The following is a 22,884-nucleotide window of genomic DNA, read 5'->3' as shown; positions in this document are numbered from 1 at the left end:
AGATTTGTACATTTTTCTTTCATCAGAAGACCTGGTTTTGGCTTTGTATTAAGTCCCAGTTCTGAATGATGAATCTAAGGTCTGCTGCTACTGATACAATACCTGAATGCCTTTTGTGAAAAGTTAATTCTACAACTTTCAAATAAAGAAAATTAATTTTGTAACTTTCTACAGTCCAGGCATATGGGTACAATGTTACTACTCAGTAAATATCTACCATAACCAGAGGACTCCTTGCTCCCTCCCTATTGTAAACTAATCACCCAGAAGGGAAATTAAGTTATATTACCTTCACTGTCTAATGTATGTCTAGTAATCCTACTGAAAGTACATTCAGCAAATAGTTTAGGAGACAGAAATAATAACCTAAGTGAATGTCTGTGGTATTCATTCACCAGAATGCTATATGCTTTGTCTGTGTGGAGGGAGGTGATGTTTCTGCATTTCTGAATGTGAGAACTGATGCCCAGATAGTCTTTATATATTAAATCCCAACTTCAATCCATCCCGCCTGGATGTGCAAGAGTAATACTTCAGAAAATTAAACTGCAGGTCTTCAGAAAATGTACCCCAGAAAGGAGACACAGAATTAAAAGCAATAAATAAATGAAAAGAAAAAAAAAAACAATCCAAAACAACCAAAAACCCAAATCAACAAAAAGAAAACCAAACATGAGTGGCACATCCAAGAATAAAAATCTGCCAATAAAAGGAATCAGTGTCCCCCCACAAAAAAAGTCCCCACAGCAACATTCAGCTGTTCACATTAAAAAATTAATCTTCCTCTTCCTGCAGTTCTTACACACCTTCCAAGATTCTTCAGCAAATGAGGCAGTATATATAATATTTTATATATATAATATTATATATTATATTGCATATAATGAAACAGTTATACGGCAACAAGTAGCACAAATTAAAATTTTACATTTGGAATGATTACATACCGGGACTAAAGAGGACAATTGCTTTCAAATATGCATATTCATATCCATCTAGACACAGCTTAACCATGCTGTTACAAAACTCTTGCAATTTGAAGACATGCTCCATTACTAGTCTTCCTCTGTCTGTTGGCAGCTTATCTAAATAAAGACACACAAAAAAAATTCCCAAGTTCACACATGCAAAAAACATGGTCATACTGGAATTTTAAAAATAATTTTTTTATTAGATGCAAACAATGGGAAATCTATGCCATCTATAAATTCCTATTAGGTCTGAATAATCCTGACACCAACAGTTATGGAATATTAACACTCTTTTTCACCTCTTCCAGTTAGGGCTCTTCCTGCCACTAATGCTTCCAGTAATCAGGCATGGACTGGAGCTTGATATGATCAAGGAAGGAAGAGATTTTTTAAGTAAAGCATACACTGCTACTGCTGACCTGTGCTCTGTGTCTAAGGATCAGGTGCCACATGGTAGGACAGTGTACAGCTTCATGGGTTATTTCAGACCATGCCACTGCTAGGAAAGGTGTACTGTACACCTTCCCTGATTTGCACTGAGGGGAATGTGGTTCGTGCAGAGCTGTTCCCCTTGAGACAGCAAAACAGCCTGAAAACCATGTTCCCTCCATAACTCATCAAACTAGAGTCTGCAGACTCCACAAACTTGCTATCTCTTTGAGATACTGCAGCTGGCATGCTGCACAACTGGTTCTTCCAGCCAACCTGAATTCCTAATTTAAATGGTAGAAATATGTATTTGTAATAATGATAAAAACATGACTAATTACTACAATACCCTTTCTTGTAAACATACTTTAAATATTACATAGACCAAAATTTTCAGATTCCATTCGTATCTGCCCTAGAGACAATCACAGATTTGTACCTTTAGCTGATCCAGTACATCTTGTGATTTGATTCATTTGTTTTAAGGTATCATTATTTATAGGAGGATCTTGTGGATGTTTTTAAAACACAAAAAATTATTGGAAATAGTTCTTTAATTACTTTAAAGAAGATGAAAATCTATAGTCTGGTAGGCTGTTTTTTTCCAGTTTACCAATTGGCATTTGCATAGCATCAACAACAATGAATTTTCATATTCCTAATAGCAAACAACTCAAAAATTTAGTTAAATCTGAAAATGCTTAGATATTTGTATGTGCATCTACCTTATGAATAAAGTGCTATGACTGTGAACAGATGAAGACTATACTATTATTGACTGGTTACCTTTTAGTTAACTGACAACCTTGTATCCACAAGCACACAAAGCTTAGCTAAAAGACTCCCCCTCCTGCTTAGAAGGATAGAATTAAAGAGGCCAACTGACATGTCTTTCATTTGAATGAAAAATGTGCCAAAGATGCAGGACATGGGATTAACAAGGAACAAAGTGTACCTAGGGGAGATGTGTTGAAGGCTTCCACGTAGACTAAAAGTCAACAAGCCAAGTTATGTATCACCACCTTGGCATTCAGCTGTTTTGTGTCACAGCCATGAAGAACAAGGACAGGCGAGTCATTCTTTACTTTGTATCCTTCATACAGAGGAATCATAGTCACAATACTCTTGTGTCCTTAATGTTGATACTGCCCAAAATATTCCTAATTTGGGCTAGCGATATTAACAGACAGCAGAACACTACTACACATTATAACGTATAAAAATAATGGTGTTTTTTTCATTTGGAGGTAAATATTAGCATAGCTGATGTTTGCAAAATTGCTAAAAAATTCTATCTTGTGGACTGTAGTTGCTCGCATCATTTTGTTTCAATACTAACATGAAATTCTTTAAACAATAAATTTATAATAACAACTGAAGGACAAATAAAGAGCTTCTGTGCACTTTAAAAACTTAAAAAACATCAAGTAATTCCCCAAGTCTGGCACGTGCAGTGTACACCTTACCTTGTTGTAAACTGCCTTGAAGGTGATTAACAAAAGCAGCTAAGATCGTTGCCACATTCATAACTTGTGAGCATTGTGCTAGACCAAGCGTAAAAAGTTCATTCCAGCAGGCTTTTACTAATGATATGCTGTTATCCTGTCTATTAAAAAGCACAATAATTTAATAAAACAGCCATTTGCATTTACACTTTTTTTAAATTTGAAAAACACGTCATAAAACATTAATCTAATTAAATCATTACAACCAAGACCAAAATGAAGTTCTGCATAATTTTTCTTTGCCTGCTAAAATTAAAATATCTGGTTTAAAGTGACTTTTGTGAAGCAATAAATTTTCGTTTAAATTACCTTAAAGGAGATAGATTTCTATTACAAAAGTAAGCTGAGGTTACAGTAAATGACAACTGCCACAATGTATTGCATCACGCTAATTTTCTTAGCATTTGGGACAACATTTATATACATGGACAAAAAAAGATTGCACTTCTCCTGTACTGTGGATGCAGAACCGACTCAGGAGTCTTTTTCTTTTTTTTACTTGAAAATTGACAGGTTGGTATAATTTTTTAATTAAAGATACAGGTGAAATGGAACATGGGTGATCAAGCTTCTGAGCTTGCAGACTGCTACTTTCTGCATCCTTTTCAAGTTTGGAATAAGGTTTGAAATATAGACTTCAAAGTACAAATACCAGTCGTAAGGATTTCTTAGCTTAAATTTTAATTTCGTAGCTTAAAATTAAATGTATCAATTAATATTCAGTCACTTCCATATTAGTAACCTAATTTTCAGTAATGCCAAGCATCTCTAACACTCAGAGCTTAACAAGAGCTCTGTACCTTAGAAAGTAAATCCCACCAGAAAGGAGTCAAATTCAGGTACCACGTTTCAGTTTTAGCCAGTGAATAATGAAAATAGATCAAGATCTATCAAAGAAGAAAAGCATATTAAAGTAGGATTTCAACTACAAAAATACAGTGGAATGGATTTTTGCAAGAATGTTGATACAATCTTCAAGAACAGTTCTGATGATTTAGTGCAATACTAAGATGCCAAATGGCAGGTATACACAGACGTCCTTAACTGGACTACTGAGAGCTTACTTAGAGCAGTATTTTTCATTAGGATCAAGTTCTTGTTGTGGTAGACATGATACTGTACATGCAGCTTCTGCATATATTTGTCGCATTTTTGCTCATATCCTTTAACATATTTAAAGGGACTATGCTGAGACCACTGAAAACAGGGCATACTAGCTACTCCTCTGATACGTGTGTGTAGATAAACATGTCATCTACAGCATCTTTATAGCTGATCAAAGTTACACCAGAGCCAGTTCTTAAGTTTGCTTAAGCAGCCTCACAAAACTAAGAGGCTGTAACCAGCTTGGTGACAGTTTCAGTAGGAAAATCTCTTGTGAACAGAGATGCCCATGCAGGAAGATGAACTAATCAGTATCTGGCATCATTAACTACATCATTAGGTCAAAGGCAACTATCCTGCTGTGACTAATGGAGAATGTTTGCCTGAGGAGAAAACAACCCAGGTACAATTATCCATCTTCCTTATAAAATCATTACTATCATGTTTCATAAATTTCTCTTCAGTTTAAAAGTGAAATGAGTCACCCTTCTGGAAGTCAAAATTATAGGATATAATGTAATAATGTATAATAATCATGTAATATGTAATAATGTAATCATCCAACTATAAGGGCTGCATTCATTTCAAATAAATCTCCACTTGAAAATAGTTTACATTTTAAGTGCTCTAAAGGAAAACTGTGAATTTATGTTATTTATTATACTGTTGCCCATGATCTTTGTTGGGTCTATACATGCTATTACAGGTGAATATTAACACTATTATGGCATCTTACTCCTCCATATTTTTAAGCAGAAAAATATATTGTGAAATAACAGATAAAAAGACCATGTGCAGTCTTTTCTTGTTAAATCTTTTAGAAGAGAGAGGTCTTCTGTACTGCATTTTATTTTCAAGAAATTCCCATTTGTTGTTAGAATACCAATTTGTACTAAATTTACATTGTTTCTCTGTAACAAAAAAACTTTTTAAAACTTAGAATGACATAATATACTATGTCTATTTGCTATGTATTTTGTAATTCTGCAGGTCAACAATTTCTACTAAAACAAGACATCATATTTACCTGTTTTTTTACCCTTACTATTAACTTTATACAATATTCCTTTTTCCTTCCCCAAAACACAGGCTTAATTACACACAATACAATAACTTTCATTAAAAACTGTAGAATCACTTGGCTGAAGCATCTGAGTAAACACAAATGGTAATAATAGATCATCCTGCTTTTGACAGCTTTCCTGGAAAAGGGGACAATCCCTCATTTTAAAAGAGGAATTCTCTCTGCTGCCACAGTCACAGGCTATTTTGATATTTAATTAAACAGAAAACGCTGCAGATGAGAACAAACTAACATGATTTATTCACCATTTATGTCACAGCTGATAGAGTATCTTTATTTGTTTGATGTATCTTCATAAGGTTACTTCTAAATATAAAATAAAACAGTTTTTCCCATGTAGTTTGGACATGTTTTTTTCATGATGACCAGTAATGGACTACGAAAGTGAACTTAAAAATTTTAAGCAATACACTGAATTGTGATGGAGAAGCAGGATGCCATACAAACTGTAAGAAGAACAGTTAAAATTACCTTTTGGTTACAGGAGTCATTTATTTTTGGGGAATACTCTGATATTAGACATTTTCATTCTGAATGTTTGCTGAATCTAGCTAACCATTTTCCTCACGTAGGTTATTAAAGGCAAAATTATTACTAGTAATTCATCTTATAAGGATAAAAATTTTGGGGATTCAGACAGGAGCATCTTTTTGGTGATTGCCTGATAAGCATCAGGATGTAGCACAGAGCTGTAGCTATTAAAAAGCTGACAGAAATTCCCACTTTCTCAAAATATATTTAAGAAGCAACAGTTTGTGGGTATTCAATTGTTTTAAATCTACTCCTTTTTCTTACAAAACCCAACCAAAGTCCTGAATTTGGACTCAAATTTGGAGTGGTTTTGATTCAGAAAATTTACCTTACAATTAAGATTTATAACAATTTTAATTAGTAGTTTTATGTTTTAGAAGTCCCTGAAGAAGACAGCAAAACCCAAAAATTCAAAACCACATATCCACAATGTAAGTGTATAGAGTAAATGAACACTTACCCCAAAGCTTGGAAAGATGGAATGGAACGTGCCCAGTGCATGGACAAGAAAAGCAATCTGGAGGCAGACTCACAGATATAGTGAACATTAAGATAATCAGGCATAGGAGAAGGCATGGTGAGCTGCAAAAAAAAGAAAAAGTAGGATGAAAAAAAGGAGAGAGTGTAAGACAGTTATTTTGTTTTCTTCATAATATGTTTAGGAAGAAATCAGTAATTTGAGTTTCTTTTAAGGGAAAAAATAAAATTGTTCATTAAATAAAAAAGGTATAATCCTGACACAAAACTGAATGCCTGCCTTTTGCATTATTAGCCACACCATTACATGCTGTGTTATATACCTACAAAGCAACAAAAAAGACAAAGTTTGATTCATAGATAAAGGTTCATATCTGGGACAACTGGAAATGGAAAACCTCAAATTTCAAAATCTGTGACATTCTCAAAGAATAACAGAGAAGAATCATTGTAAACTGAAATGAAGTTGCTTACATTCGAGGAATTACAAGTCCGAGGGAGAGGGAGGGAGAGGGAGGGAGAGGGAGGGAGAGGGAGGGAGAGGGAGGGAGAGGGAGGGAGAGGGAGGGAGAGGGAGGGAGAGGGAGGGAGAGGGAGGGAGAGGGAGGGAGAGGGAGTTCTATTGCTCAAAACATCTTTTTTTTTCACTTTTAATTAATATTTTACAAATAAATACATGAGAAATCTTTTTGGTGTTTAAGTAAAATACCTAATACACTGCTGTTCCCAAGTCCAAAAACTATAACCAACATAACTACATCAGAAAGGACCCTTCAAAATGTTAGTAAGTAAAATTAGTGGCGTTACATGCATATGTGAAGAATGATTTGACCCAAAATAGCTTAGAACTTGTAATTCTGTCTTCAGAAATTAATTCTTTTTAACATGTTCTGGGTAATGCAGTTAAAAAAAAAACAAACCCTGAAATTTGCATTAGAGACGTTAATTTGATCAAAACAAATGCTGATAAGAGGGGAAAAGTTTAACCAAATCCCTGTTAGTTACTAAGTTTTCAGATGATGAAGCTTTTTGATTTGTCCACGAAAAATAAGATGATGAAAAAAAATAGAAGGAATTTCTGCAAGCTTATAAAATGAGAAGTAAATCCAGAAAATATATACATCTAACTAACACAGAAACTGTATGCAAGTCAATTACAAACATGCTAAAATAGCGTATCTACGCAAAGAAGAAACTGACAAATACACTTTTAAGTCTCAAAATCCTGTTGCAGGTCGCATCAGATCCAGCCATTAACAAGTGAGAATGTGGATGCTACCTCTGCTTCATGCAATAAAATGCTGACTCTGCTTCATGCCAATACTTTGTCTATTTAAATCCTTTTGTACGGATTACCCAGTACTTTTAAAGGTAAAAAACTATAAAATAACCAGTGCAGCTCAACCACTGCAGAGCACAGTACTTTCTCCCAAACAAAGAATTAACCAGTGAACAAAAACAGTTCATTAAATGCAAATTAATGCCAATACCTGAACAAATGCTCCTCTAAGAAATTCAAAATAAAATTTAGTCAGATCATTATTGTACATCTCAATGTCAAAATAGTTATAGAGTCAACATTAAGAAAGTATTCAGTACCCTGAATGCTACATGAGCATCACTGAGTAGTGGCCCCTCTATTTCAACAATGTTCATGTTTGTTTCTCCACCAAGCAGCTGTGCACTGGCGTCAACACTTTCAGAGTTCTGGCATGCTGAGCTCTCTCCTGGATTTAATGCTTTTGCAAGAGTATCAAATGCCCTGTAAGATCACAAACAAAAAAAAAAAATTCATTTTAGAGACCATTTCAATTTAAGAGGAACCTGCACAAGTCTGAAACCTGCATGTAGAAGTCTGTTTCAAAGAGTGAGATTTGGGAAATAAGTCAGTAGCATGCTTTTCCTGACATTCCACTAAACTCTGAAACAAAAATTAGCAGCAGATCCTGTTTACACTTGTTGCCAACAAATTCACAGTTTTGACATATTGGCTGTGCTGCTGAATCACAGTTTGCTTTTCAAGATCTCTTTAGTGATGTTCACCGAGAGCGCTGGCGTGAGCATTTTGAGGACAAGATCACCAGACTGCTGTTATAGTCACTTACTGCATGTATAAATTTTACAGGCTTTTAAAGCTATGAAGCACAGAGTAAGATTTTTTTTTGTTAAGTAATGAGTTTCAGTTAAGATTTTTCAAATAAAATTTGAAAAGACTGCTCCAAAATATGTAAGAGAAAGTACTCCCATGCTTTCAATAAAATCCAGTACCCTCTGCTGCGTGGCAGTGATTCTTGGCTTTCACAAGCACAAATGCTAGAGGGCAGATGTCAGGACAAGCACAGATATATTTACTCAAAAATACATAGACTTGATCACTGCCTACAGACAGATGACATATCCTGGGAACAGCAACATTTCTATACAGTGTTGCATGCTGAAAAACTTATGCACTGAGGCCTGAAAACTTTACAAAAGCTGATTATCAGCTTGTAAATAGAGCTCATTCTCAATTTATAGACATGTTTATTACCACAGAGTCTAAAAATCACTGATTTAATTCCAAAATCTGGGATAGAACTTGGCTACCTTCTCTATCCCCACACTCTCTAGCTATATGAATTCACTAACATGCTAAAAAAATTGAGCTATTTAACATAACTACACACAACCAAATGAAATATCACAGAGCTGCTGACACTGCCTAAAGGCTTGGGATGGTAAATGAACTACTTTTTTGGTCCTAAGTACCTTGATGTGTGCACGAGGGTGACTGGGGCATACACGAGTGGACTATACAGACATACCTGGGCCATCTCCTGTCTCTGGTATGTACAAAGTTGGCACAAAGGGAAGGCATTCATGGCTCAGCTCTAGAAACTATTCTATGGATTCCTGCTACAAGATCTGAGTTTCAGGTCTTCCACAATTCACTCTTTGCAGTCTTAGGTAGAACAGGCAAACACAACAGCTCAGTGACAGCTGCTTTTAAGAAACAACAGGATCTCTGCAGGGCTTTTCATGTGGCATGGACAGAAATTTAAGAGAGGAGCAAGACTTCCCCTTTCCCCAAAAGGTAAATGTCACATGCATCTGTCACTATCCTGTATTTATTCTAGCACAGGCTGAAGAGTCCTTTTTAAATAGCGTGGGCATGTACACTTGTTAACCATGTCTGCCCATGACACTTTTTCCCAACTCATTCTTCGATGTTGCCTTCAAAGAAATCTTCTCCCTCTTATCTCAAACTGCCAGTAGTAAGCCAGCAGAAATCAGTAGCAGCTTTGCTTCCTCATGGCTCAATAATGTGAGTCCTTTCCTACACAAAGCTCCAACATGAGCAATGTCTGTAAAGTAAAACACCACAGAAAAAAGAATCTAGAACAAAACTTGCCTGGGAGCTATGAAAATCTAGCCCACAAAGTGAGAAAACAAGGCATAATCAACATTAAAATACATAGCTTTGATATCCTTTGCTACAAATAATTTTGTTTCTCTTTTTGTCAGTCTCAGTCATCAACAGATATATAGGACTGCAGATAAACTGTAAAGAAAGAACATCATGAAGCATTAGAAGACAAGGCATGTAAAATCACAATATAAAAGCAGTGGGGTGCTTGCAGCAAAAGTTGTAGCCTATGTCAGCAAAAGTGAAATCATAACTACTGCAAGCAGAATATAATAAAATACATGAAAAGCATGGATAGATGAAATATCTATCTGCTCTCTGAAGTGCTCTCTGAAGTCCCTTAAACTTTTCTTCCTCAATTATATCTGTGTCTGTTAGATCATGCTGGCATTGGGCCTGACAGGGAGATCAAAAATTTAGACAAAAATTTTAGTTTCTCTTGGAATAACTTCCCTTTCACAGCAATGTTTAACTCTAACCTCCCCACTATACAACCATTAGGTAGCCTACTTGACAAAAATACATCAAGTCAGAGCTCTTTCAAAGCTCTCTGGCTGAGATAACCTGATGCCCTTTCACAGGCAGATTTCTAAAACTGAACAGAAACCCTGAAGTTGGTAAAAATAAGCATCTGGAAGTCTCAGCAAATATAAGATTACAACATCTCAGCCACAGTATTGAATGATGTCTATCAGCACATGTAATAGTACCATTTACATGGCATATTCCAATATTCTTTACCTAGGAGGACACAGCAAAGGCCCAAATCACCATCTATAAAGTCAGACTGACTTTCTAAGTAGTATATAAAGAAAGGAGCAGTAAAAACGTAATCTGCTTGCAATTACACAAACCAGTAGAGAGCACAGGGGAAATCAGATATTTCAGTCACTCTATGCCCACCTTTTTCCCCTTAACAGATTTACTCCACACACACTTTCAGAACAGCATGTAAAATGTAGATGTTGTGTTAAAGAACGTTGCTGGGACAGCAGTCAGAAGCATGAGATGACAACCAAGAAAGAACATGACTGCGACTGATGGAATAGCTGTGGATGTTCCGTATAGTTCTGTATATACACCTAACACATACACTCACTACAATGGCTCAGTTAAAACCAGTGCAAGATACAAGTCTGGAAGATACTCAGTGAATGTATTAATATTAAGAATTCTGTAACTTCTCCTGTGCAGAAGGAAAATGCTTTAAAAGCTTTTAATGCGATTAATAGTTACAGGCACTTAGCTGTCACACAGATGAGATCTCTTAAGAACAAGTTTTGCAGGATGATGCAAGGTACAAAGACCTAACATACCTTTTGGTTGGCCATACTAAGGTAAGATAATCATTTATACTGAGCATTTATACTGAAATTAATTTCAAGTACAAAACAACTAAAAGGATTTATTTCTCTAATGGAACTTTCTTTTCATTTCACTTGGAAGAATCTTAATATAGTTTTCTTCTACATGAGCTTATGCTAATATTACCATTACTTTTAAAGCAGATAAATTTCCCACAGTGTGATGATTTAACTAATTGACTGGACTGAAGTGACAGAGGCCTCCTCTTGAAAAGGATAGTATTTTTAAGTGTAGCATGCCTTACCTTGTAACATCACTACTAGCTTGTTCTTCTTGCTTGAGTTCAGATAACGATGCATCTCCATTACTCAAACTTTCGATCATGGATAGCTCTGTACTGCTTTGTGACATGTCCTTGCATTTACTGAGATTTGCTAATGAAGTCACCACATTTGCCAGTGTACTTAAATCTCCTTGACATGCTTCTACCTAAGGGAGAAGAACAGCTTTTAATTCTCAGTTAATTGGCAGCAGTTAACCTGCAAGAGAAGAGCCTAACTTTCACATAAATGAAGAATAGAACATATGCAGAGATATATCTGTAAGAAAACTCTTTTCAGTACATGGATAACCACAATAAAGCAATTAGACACTGCACTGCATCTAAAATATATTTTGACATTTAATTGTAAAAGTAATAGTGGCCTATTTCTTTCAGAAAGAATACTACTGATGGTAAGCATGTGCCGAAAGAAGACTGCATATCTCTACACACTAGTCCATCACCAGGAATATAAAACTGCTCTAGATTATATTTTTAGCATCTTCCTTCCCTATGTAAATGAGTCAGTGGTAATAGGGTAGAAGAGCATCTGAGAAGAAAGAATGCATGAAAAGTCACCTTTATAAGCAAGCAGAAAAAGAATTCTGCTGTGGCCTTTTTGGTGTTTATGTCTTTATTCTACTGCAAAGGAAACAAGTGATTCAGTACTAGCTAGCAGCTCACATAGGCAATAAGACGTGACCCACTGTCCCAGAAAAAAAAAAAAAGTACATTATTACAGACAAGTATGCTGCTGCCAACACCAGACAGAGCAAGCAAAGCAAAATGCATGAAAACAGTACAAGGTTGTTATCAGTCACTCCTCACATGGGGCACCATTTGCTGTCATCCATCCCTAAAACAAGGCACCAATTTGACTGTGGTCACATGACTGACACCAGCATCAGTCCCTTGTTATCTAAAAACTTCCCCTGATGGATGTAGGGCTCAAAAGACTAACACCAAAGATAGCAGCAAGCATCAGCAGTTTATTAAAGCCTTCAAACTTTCTCTGTGTTACAATCCCAAGAGTAGCATCTCGCAACACAGATACCTTCCTCTCACAGCATGACCTACTAGTTCCAACACCAGCACCTCTCTCCTCCTAACTCTTTATACCTCTTCTCTCACATGCATAACGCCTACATGCCCTTCTACTCTTTTGCCATTGTTCACATCAGCATTTCACACTTCTCCTTCAATGCTGGTCACCTGTCTTACACAGCTGAACTTATCAGGGGCAAGACTGCCTGCAGCACTAGCTCTATTCTCTTACAATCTATTCTCCCATGGGGTAATTTATTATCAGCTAGAAAAACATAAATGCTTCCTATTGTGCATATGTGAGGAAGTTATCACATGGCTTTGGTGGATCAGTAAGTGCAACAAAATGGAAACCAAGGAAACCAGCTCAGAAATAAAATTGTCAATGAGATAGGTCTTATCAGGCTTTGCCAAAAAAATAGTGATTAGGAGGAAAAAATCCAACAATATTTACACATGGCACTGTGATAGTGCCATGAGAAGTTTTGTGAGCACCTCACTTTATTTGTACGAAAGAGCAAGCCAAGTATCAGAATTATCCCAAACCAAAAAATTAAAATAATACAGCCCTTCAGGCTCGCTAAAAATGTGAAGGAAGGGCATTTACTTTGTCATGTTTTTAGCATCACTGTGTGAGGCTAAGAGGATTCTTGTAAAGAGAAGGCATTTGTAACACTGGTGAATGTTGTAAAGCAGTATTTTGAAAATTAATTTAACCAAATAGAACACCCTTCTCTCCTTACATATACAATCACATCAATTAGCTCTACTTACTATATCAGTCATATCGCCACATACCTGATCTGGAGTCATCAGCACAGTAGGTTCACTTTTTATTGCAGATGGATGAATGTTAACAAACATTCCTGATTCCAGCAAACCCGGTGATCTGACAGAAAACAGCAGAAGTTTTAATTCTAATTAATTTTAAAATTGAATTTTCCTTTTTCAGAAGACAGAGAGAGCCACTTCTGAATACAATTTACATACCTTGCTGTTTCATTGTCTGTTACAAAAGTTGGGGTTGCGGCTAATGGACTACGAAGATCTTTCCGAATGTAGATCTTTTCTGTAGAAGCTGCACAGTTAGAAGATTTTTCTCTTGACACTTCAATAGGTTTCCTCTCACACTGTACAGCTACAGAAATAATACCCAACCATTAAATCACACCCTGAATTACAGAATAAGAAATAATATTTTTTTAATTATTATTTGATTTTAATAATAATTCTGAAAATAACTAAAATATATATAAAATATATCCCATGACCAACAAGCTAACAAGTTGGATAAAAACCAGCACACTGACTTGATGAGTTCTAAGTGAAATGATGAAAGTCTGAGCTCAAACATATATAAGATTTTTAAGTTACAATTAAGAGAGACATCCCCGCATTTTTAATTTGAATCGAAGTGGAAGCTTAAAGCTTCTCATTCTCTGGGCTTCACTATCTCACACTCTTACGTCTTTTGTAAAGGACTCATGGTATGTTTTTCTATGGATTGTGGGTCTGTGTTGAACCCATGTAACCTCAGTCACTTAAAGAAGCTTCTCAAGTTAGGACCTCAGACAATACATGGGAAAAGGTACATGCACAAAGTTCAGTTCAGACCATTTAAGATCAATCTGGGCAACACCCTGACCCACAGTCACTGACTTCAGAGAAGAAGTGGATTTTTAATTTGAATGACTCAGTGAAACAAAAGGTGGAATGAATCCAGGCTTTACCTACAGATATATCACCTTGCTTTGAACATTAAAATTAAACTTACAGTATCATCCCCTATGGGAAAAACGTGGAAATGTGAAAAATGTGTCATTTCAGATAAAGAAATTAAAAACTTTTCAAGACAGCAGTAGACTGTGATGAAATTAAAATTTTTACACTAATAAGTATCTTAAACCCCAAGTGTTGTAATATTAAGTATCGACAATGCTGTTGAAGTTAGCCTGCAACCCACAAATAGTGCTTTAAAGAGTGGGAGATGGAGGCAAGTATTTCATCTTCCTTTGCAAATGCTGTGCTCAGTAGCAGTGTCTCACTTGGCTGAGAAAAGACCAAGGCTTCTTCAAGAGACAAATAACCCTCACTGAGGGAGCTACAGTCCAAGACCATCCTAAGTTTTCTTTCCCCATACCACTGAGGAATGAGAATATTAACTTCTTATCACCAAACAACCCTCTCCCTCACTCAATGTTCCCCCATGGCCCAGAGATTATTTTCCTGCCTTCTGATCCCTAAGCCCAGTGATTTTGTTCTGCTTAAAAAGTCTTCTGTGGAAGGGCCTTTTCTTACTTACTGCCAGCTGAACTAGAGGGTAAAGATCCACTTTCACTGCCCCAGCTTTTCCTCCCTTTCTGAATTAATTTCCTCTGTGTTACTGATTTCTGCTGACAGAAGCAGGGCTGTAAGGAGGAAAATGTCCACAGAGGTTCAAGAGGGTCAGTAAAAGAAGCGCAGGATGACAGAGAGCAGACAACAAGACCAATACTGTATGTACTACAACAGCATCACAGTATTAGGTCTTAAGAATTTGTGTTTTGCGTCATTTTCTGTATATTTAGTATTTTGATACTACAATACCACTAGATCTAATGTATGGAAAGCTAAAAAGCAACTTGGAATCTGCAGGAATTGGAAAGAACTGAACTTTAGATCACTATGGATCTATGCCTTGTGAATAACTGTCTCTGAAGAGCTTTGCCAAAAGTGAACAGCAACTGCCAGTAATCTCAGCTATGGAAAAACTGAAAAGGAGGTAGAGTTCAAGAAGCTCAGTAGCTTAATTTACCCATAAAGAAGTTGAACTGGACCAGAAAAAATGCAGACATTTTTGATATTTGCCATATAGGAGTAACAATTCATTCACTTTCATCACATGGAATGGAGCTTATTAAGCTTTTAAAGCAAACACCTGAAAGCATTTAATATTTCTGATACACCAAACTTTACAATTCTTTAAAGGAAAGATACAATGACTTAAAAGTATGTAACCAAGGCAACAATTTGTATCTATATAAAGCATATCTTTTGTAGCACAAAGTAGCTGCCAGGTAAAGCAGTTTGCTCTTATTCAGACTTACAATCTTGTTTCATCCCAAAGGCGATGCATCTCTGCAGCCTACAATACTGACAGCGATTCCGGTGGTGTTTGTTTATGACACAGTCTTTTGTTCCTCGGCAGGAATAAACTAAATTTTTACGTATACTCCTTTTAAAGAATCCTTTGCATCCCTCACAGGTTACTGCTCCATAATGACGCCCTAGTTATAAAATAACAGAAAATGCGACATTAATTTTACAGTATAGTATTATTTTTTAGACTTTACATTTATTAAAAACAAAGTATAAGCTATTTTACCCAGAAAAGGAACACTTGTTTTTCCCCATGGGTTACAGATCTTAAAATATATTGGGGCTATAAAACAACATAAAAAAAGCAAGTGAACCATTTTTCTAGTTCAAAGCACTTAAACAATATTTTACAAACAGACAAGTTGCTTATTAAATCATTACCTTATCTGTTGACATGTTAAACAGTGTTAAAAAGGCTAGAAAACATTAGGAAGAACCCAGCAAAAAATATTTTAGTTTACAGATTTCTTTAGTAATTTTACCTACAGACAAGCCCCGTGATTGCTCATTACAAGTTCAGCTGTAGAAATTGTATGCATTAAATCAAATGGAATCATGGAAAGTGCAAACATGGCATTTGACAGCATGAGGCAATCACTTCAAAGCTTTACTTTCAACTTTCATTTTCCTAACATGTAGCTCTTGCAGTAAAACACCAATGAAAGAATAATGTAGAACAGCTACGACTCTTTTTTTTGAAGACTAGTTCTGCAAGTTTTATGTATAATATAAAAATTTCTATGATATACTACAAAAAGTAACTTTTAAAATTATTTTTAGAAGCAAATTATTTTGATTTTGCATAAAATCTAAACATTACTAAAAAGAATTGATGAAGGCATGCTCGGCAGTTAGTTACAACAACAAATCCTTGAAATACCTATGGCCCATTACAAAATAAATAACAAAAATGACCTGATTTAGGAGAAAACAACACTTTTAGATTCTTTCCTGAAGTTTCTAGAAATTCTGACAGGTTTTCTAGATTCCTTTATCACAACCTTTTTACCACTACTAAAATGTGAAATTTCAGATGCATCGTATATATTAAAAGAATAATGTCTGAAACATTTTAGTGGCTGCTCGATTATGAATATTCATTCTGCAATGTACCACGTCTGCTTCTTCACCTACTCTTTTGATGTAGCTTCTTTGATTCCAGCTTGCAAGTGTCTGCAAAGCAGTTTTCATGACAGTGTTTGTCACATGGGAGGCTCCCCAAAACCTGCAGCTACTCAGAGGAACCTGGCACTCTCCCCAAAGTCATTACCCTTCCCAATATTCCAAGGCCAGCACAAGAGGAAAACCTCCTTGGATCTCCAGTCCCTCACAGGAGACTCCAGCCCTCCTCTGGGGAGTCGGGAGAGTTTTAACAATTGGAACACACCAGTCAGATCTTTGCCTTAAGTTTGTAAGAAATTGCTCTAGCAACTGTATTTTTTATATTAAACTTTGCCATGCTTTTGGGGAAAAAAAAAAAAAAAATTATACATTTTACTTTCTAGCAAGTTTGCTCCCTGCTGAAAGGAGACCTCCTAGTGGTCTGCAAGTTCCTCACAAGGGGAAATGGATGAGCACTGATCTACTCCCTCTGCTGCCAGGACCCAAGGGAATGGCATGAAGTCGGTCAGGGAGATTTTAGGTTAGATGTTAGGAAAAAGGTTCTTCACCCAGAGGGTGGCTGGGCACTGGCACAGTCTCCACAGGGCAGTGGTCACAGCATCAGCCTGACAGAGCTCAGGAATCATTTGGACAACACTCTCAGGCACAGGGTGTGACTCGTAGGGTGTCCTGTGCAGGGCCACAAACTGGACTTCAGTGATCCTTGTGGGTCCCTTCCAACTCAGGATATCTTATGATTCTATGTAAAACAACAATAAATTTTATCTATGGATACTAGAGTACCATTTAGTGAAATTCTCCACTGTATGTATAGAAATTTATACATGTATATGCATGCAAACTGTTACACATCTTCAGAAGAATTGTAAACCGCTTTTATAAAATCGTACCACCTTAAAAAAAAGAAGAAAAAAAATAAATACCTGATGCTTTGTCTCCACATACAACACACAGATCAAACACTTTATTTAGGCCCTGTTCATTGGGGGAGTTGTCTGTTAAAATCTGAAAAAAAAGTGGAAAAGAATTTAATTTTACTTTTTCTTACCATCTAGAAATAGTAAAATGTATCTCGTGCTTGTGGTTTTTGTCTAAGGGGACTAAATCTACAAAGTATCATGTTTTCTTGATGACATGTAATGGTCTTCAGAGACACAAAGTTGATACTTGCCATGCCACTGTGCTCCCTTTCAGGAGGGAACAAGAGTTTTACTTGTAATGCTTTTGAGAAGAATTCAAGATTTCATTTCTCTAAATACTACTTCTGCAAAATGGACTGACATCTTGAAACACTTTCAGCATCTGCATACCCTTACCTTTTGCTCAATTTTATATTTATATACTAATGGCTCACCCACAGTAAAAAAGAGACAGAAGCACTAAACAGATGGAACAACAAAAAAAAATCCCTTGTAAAGGCTACTAGGTCTACAAAGTTTATTAACTCCTTTTTTTATAATACACATAAATATGGAACAAAAGAAAATGTACTCTGGACACTACCATTATCTTCCAACTGGTATATAGATTGGCTTTCATTAACAGCTTGATATTATTAAAGTATTCTTGTCTTGTCTCTTTCATTTATCTCTGGTACCTGTAAAGCTTTGTTAAGCACAAAATTTTAGAATCCCAGTACTACAGGGAAGGCACAGAACATTTCACTTAATCTTTGAAAACTATCCCACCAGAGCATAAATAAAGCACAGCAAAAACTCCATTTAAAAAAGGAACACACAAATCACAAGTAACAACCAAACATCATCTTGACATAGAAAAGAAAAAATATTCTTCTCATTAAAAAGAGAATATAGTTTAGATGCTTGAAGAGTTTTTAACTTCTACTGTGCCATAAAGGGAAGCCAGACTCCTCATCCTTGCTTCACATATTCAGAATGGGACCTCTGATAAAAAGAGAAGTAACTGAAACAGAAAGTGCTCTCCCTTCCACAGAGAAAATTTAGAAATTGTGCTTTTTAGAGTTTGGAACATAATACAGATGACATATGTAGGAAAGTTTAACAAGCATACTTCTTTCTAGTTAACACTCTTAACGATACTGTCTCTGAAATTCATCTCCTACATTTTCTTTTAAAAAAACCAACTTTTTATGAAAAACAAGATGATGAGTTAAGAGAATATTAACTTTTTGATCCTTCCAAATTTCCAGTATTAATGTTATGTATTTTCATGATATAAAATATATACAAATAAATTCTAAGTCCTTCCATAAATTAAAGCTGCACTGACATGGGAAGTTCCACATAAGGAAGGACTACAGAACTGGCCCATGAGGAGATTAAAACCTCAGACTCAGAGAACTTACTAACTGACCTTGAACATGAAGAATAAAAATTGATTATTAATATGAAGAAGAGCCACTGAAGTTAAAATAGATGATGGGAGAAAGGGTCTTGCCAAATGAGTCAATGTAAAGATAAGATGCACTAACAGAGACATTTTTGTCAGAACAAAACAAATGGGCATTTCAAATGAAGGCTACAGAAGAAGAAGAAAAGAACGGTGAAATTGCAGATGGAAAGATCATTTGAGGGAGAAAATACAAAAGATCCCAAAGGGATGCAGATGAACAACAAATTAATGGTACTCTGTATTTCATGAACTTTTAAACGGAAAAAGGAAATCCCTACCCATACATATCAGCAGACAACAGAACAATTTAACTAGAGTGACAGAATACTCTGTTGCCTCTCAAACTGACCTATTTTGCCCAAATGATACAATCATAACTACAGTTTTCAATTTTTTTGTACAGATTTCCTCTTTTCCTGAATTTTTCCTTTTAAACCAGTGTGGCACACTGCTCATCTCTTTAAGTTGTCTTTGAAAATAATTTTTATGTGGACCACTCATATTCCACCGGTTTATATTTTTGTTGCAGCTTACCTAAAATACAAAGTGTATGGTAACATTAAACATGCTTCAATGCCTCTCAATAGAACTGGCTTTTGCTACTGGTCCCCTATTCACAGTAATCAAATTTTTGGAGCAAGGACCTAGGACATCCACTCTCAAAGAACTGTGAGTTTCAAAACCAGAAGTATTATATAATGCAGAGATTCTTTCAAGTTTACATAACGTGTGGGTAGTCAATCAGTGAACTGGTTTACAGAAGAGCACAAACTAAACAGTTAAAGGGTCTGCAACTGAAAAGAGACTGCTTGAAAGAGGATTTTGGAGTGATTTATAAACCCCCACACAAATCCTTAATAGTATCTTATAGTGCAAGAGACACCTAATTAAACACTTCTCTCAGATGGTGAAATCATCTAACATATTCCTTGTACACCATACAATACTATTGGATATTATACAGACTAAAGCTTACATGGTCTATATAAATAAAAATAAAAGGTTGTTTAATAGCAGCTATCAAACATGATGGTCTTATTGCAGCCTTCAAATCAGCAGTCTGCTCTGTATCATTAGCTAAAAGGATATGCTCAGAAAGATCATTCTTTACTTGGCCGTCTTTTAATATTTTTCCTTGAGCAGCTGTTTATGGTCATAATGTTTAAGTGTTTGATACTAGACTAAATAGACTGCAGCTATCTGAATGTTGTCTGGCCTACCACTGATGTATTTTAACAGAAGCATAAATGCGTGTGGCTGAATTATATGCAGTAACTGTACTTTAGCTGGAGTGCAGTAACCTACTTCATGCTGAAGGAGGTCACATCTCCCAACTCTTCTTGCATGTTTTTTACATTCTTCACATCAGTGCCCTCCCATCCTGGCCAGGCTAAGGATGTGGGACAGAAAGCTTGGAAGTTGCAGGGTGGCAACTAAGGAAGCTGCACATATAACATGCATGGGAGAAAGGTGCACTGGGGGCCAGTTAAGGGAGTTACAACCCTGGCTATTTACAATATCACATTAGTAAACCCAAAATCATTACTGTTATTTTCTCACCCCCATGGAGTAATATATTTCCCTACTAAATAGTCTGAGCACTGCTGTGGACTACAATTCACACAGCTGAAAAGCAGTTGCAACAGTGTACAAAAAGGGAAACGAGCCAAAGGACAGCAAGAAGGACAATGGAGAAAAGTGAATATTTCTCAACAATACATGAAAACAGATGGAGAATTAACAAGCAGAAATAAAGGACTGTTGGCATGGCAGAATCTGGAAATGACAATAAAAATAACTGTATTCTTCCTAATGTCATGAGCCAACATAGACATTTCAAAATCAAGAAATTTACTAAAAAAAGCTTTCTCATAATTTTTAAGTATCCACAATGAGTCATAGTGCAAGAAAAATTATACTTGAAAAAAAAATAGAAAAGGAGAACCCAGACAGACTTATTTTGAAATAAAACATCTTTTCTTATCCCATTTGAATGAAAAATATGAAACAAAGTGGATTATCTACCTGGATGTGTTGTGCAGATATATCAGGGGATGCAAAAAACAGTTGGTTGACACCTGCAGCATCTGGAGTTGCTAGGATAACTTTTCCTGGAGTGGAATCTTGTCTGGCAAGGATCACCTTGCTTGGGGTAGAGCCATCATGATTTGTTAAGATGAACTGCTTGCCTGCTGAGCTCTGATCAAGTGCTGTAACAATCTGAATCTTCTGGCCCGTCTGCTGATCTGTGACAATCTAATAATACATTTATCTCAAATTGTTATGGTGATTTAAGTTAACTTTTTGGACCCAATCCGGGCACTTGAAGGAAATGGGAACTTTGCCTTTCACATTTGAGAAGCAGGATCATCTTCCCCTCTGTCACACAAGAGCGAATTACATTCGGGCGAAAACTTGGATTTTCACTGTATTTGAAACACATTTCAATCAGGGGTGTTTGAAGTCAAAACCTGAGTTCGTACTCAATTTTTACAACTGGCACATGCTTTTACAACACTACTGAAATTCTTGACAATTCTAACATCAGAACTCAAGGCATGTCTGTAGCTAAGCCCTAAGACCCATCAGGTTATAAGAAATCTTAAATCTTGAATTCACTGCATTATACATGAAGTGTTTGCAGCACCTCCAAGGTTTGGTTACTCTACAAAAAACCTCTTAAAACCACAAATGTAGATGTCCAAGTGAAAAAAATAAACAGCAAACAGCAGGAAAAGCAATTATACTGTTGCACCTGTATATACATTTTAGATTTCATTTTGTGGGGACCTATTTTACATATACATTTCTAAATAAAGTGAAACAGAATCTCTTTGACTGTCTTTTTTTCTTTTCTTTTTTTTTAAAGGAAAAACTGATTTTTGTTTTATAATCAAGAACAGATCTACAGGGTTTTTTTCCATTTTATTCCTATTTTCAAGCACAAACACAGCAGAATTTTATTAAATAATTCTCCACTTTCTGCCAACTTTGTCAAAAGATTATAATCCTCAGAGAAAATAATCAAGATTCTATATATTTCTATATATATATTCCATTATAAATCTCACTTTTCGTCACTTCTCTTCTCCATCAAAATGCCTATATGGAAAACTGCCTAGTTTATTCTGGAGACTAAGGAGAATTATCCTACAAAGACTGTTTCCTGCAAATTATTTTGAATTATGGATCAATAAAATAGCTCCTAATAATTTTTTTTTAAACTACAGCCAAACATTTATGTTTACTGACACATCCCCAACATTCATATTACAGATATGAATTTTATTTTTATTACAGATGACATTTATTTCATTATCTAATACTTACCATAACTAGTTCCATGTAATTGGGTTGCCAATATGAATTATATTTCCTAGGTGGAGAACCATAGCACAAAGAAACTGAACGAGGTGTAATTTCACAGGAGCTTTTTATGAGCTTTGCTATTGTACCTTCACTATATGCTTATTACTTTCTCTAAATGCTCAGTACCTGTGTATAGCTTACATTTTAAAAATATAAGCAGTGATGAGTATCCAATTTCAGCAGTTATAATGCAATATTTCCACTTTCAAATATTCAGAAATCATGAATTTCAATACACAAAATGAATGTGCTTCCTTCTGGTGGCCTTGTGCTCTTAACATTATAATGGACCAAATTTAAATCTTTTTCTCAGCAAAATATGAATAAAAGTATATCTAAGAGAAAAGTGCAGGTAAAATGATAAAATTCTAAATGCTAAAAACTAAAAATTATCATGGTAAGTAGCTGATATTCTATTCCCCTTCTTTCCAAACATCTATTTAACTGGGATTAAGAGAAATCCAATGTACATTATGCTCAACAGGCTGCATAAATATACAAACGCCAAACAGAACACTGTGTTGTTTTCTGAATTTCCAGACCTGCTCTTTGAAAGACACTCTTAGCTAAAATCTGTCTCCCTATCAAATCTTAAAAGCACAACTGTGTGTACTGCAAAAAAGGTATATACTCCATCTAGTGAGGTTTATAAAAAGTATTCAAAAACCAGCATGTCCCAAACAGTAAAGACACAAACTTGAACT

The 22,884-nt window shown here is 35.7% G+C and overlaps 1 protein-coding gene across 6 annotated transcripts in view; it reads right to left on the bottom strand.

Annotated features, from left to right (window-relative positions):
- Positions 1-22,884, bottom strand: part of LOC131591417 (nuclear receptor subfamily 2 group C member 1-like) — a 45,747-nt gene that overhangs the window by 2,284 nt on the left and 20,579 nt on the right. For 5 of the 6 annotated variants that reach the window (XM_058862089.1, XM_058862093.1, XM_058862092.1 and 2 more), the window contains 10 exons: positions 20,837-21,067; positions 17,362-17,443; positions 15,265-15,444; positions 13,169-13,316; positions 12,977-13,067; positions 11,117-11,301; positions 7,701-7,863; positions 6,085-6,206; positions 2,867-3,006; positions 948-1,085 (listed from right to left, as the gene is read on the bottom strand). In XM_058862089.1, the coding sequence (XP_058718072.1) occupies positions 948-1,085; positions 2,867-3,006; positions 6,085-6,206; positions 7,701-7,863; positions 11,117-11,301; positions 12,977-13,067; positions 13,169-13,316; positions 15,265-15,444; positions 17,362-17,443; positions 20,837-21,067 (1,480 nt within the window). The remainder of the gene's footprint in view (positions 1-947; positions 1,086-2,866; positions 3,007-6,084; positions 6,207-7,700; positions 7,864-11,116; positions 11,302-12,976; positions 13,068-13,168; positions 13,317-15,264; positions 15,445-17,361; positions 17,444-20,836; positions 21,068-22,884) is intronic. The other variant, XM_058862095.1, reaches the window with a different exon arrangement.

This window comes from Poecile atricapillus, chromosome W (assembly GCF_030490865.1).
Source record: "Poecile atricapillus isolate bPoeAtr1 chromosome W, bPoeAtr1.hap1, whole genome shotgun sequence".
NCBI lineage: Eukaryota > Metazoa > Chordata > Aves > Passeriformes > Paridae > Poecile > Poecile atricapillus.
The sequence above is the reverse complement of the archived record's forward strand: the minus strand, read 5'-3'. Positions and strand labels throughout refer to the sequence as shown.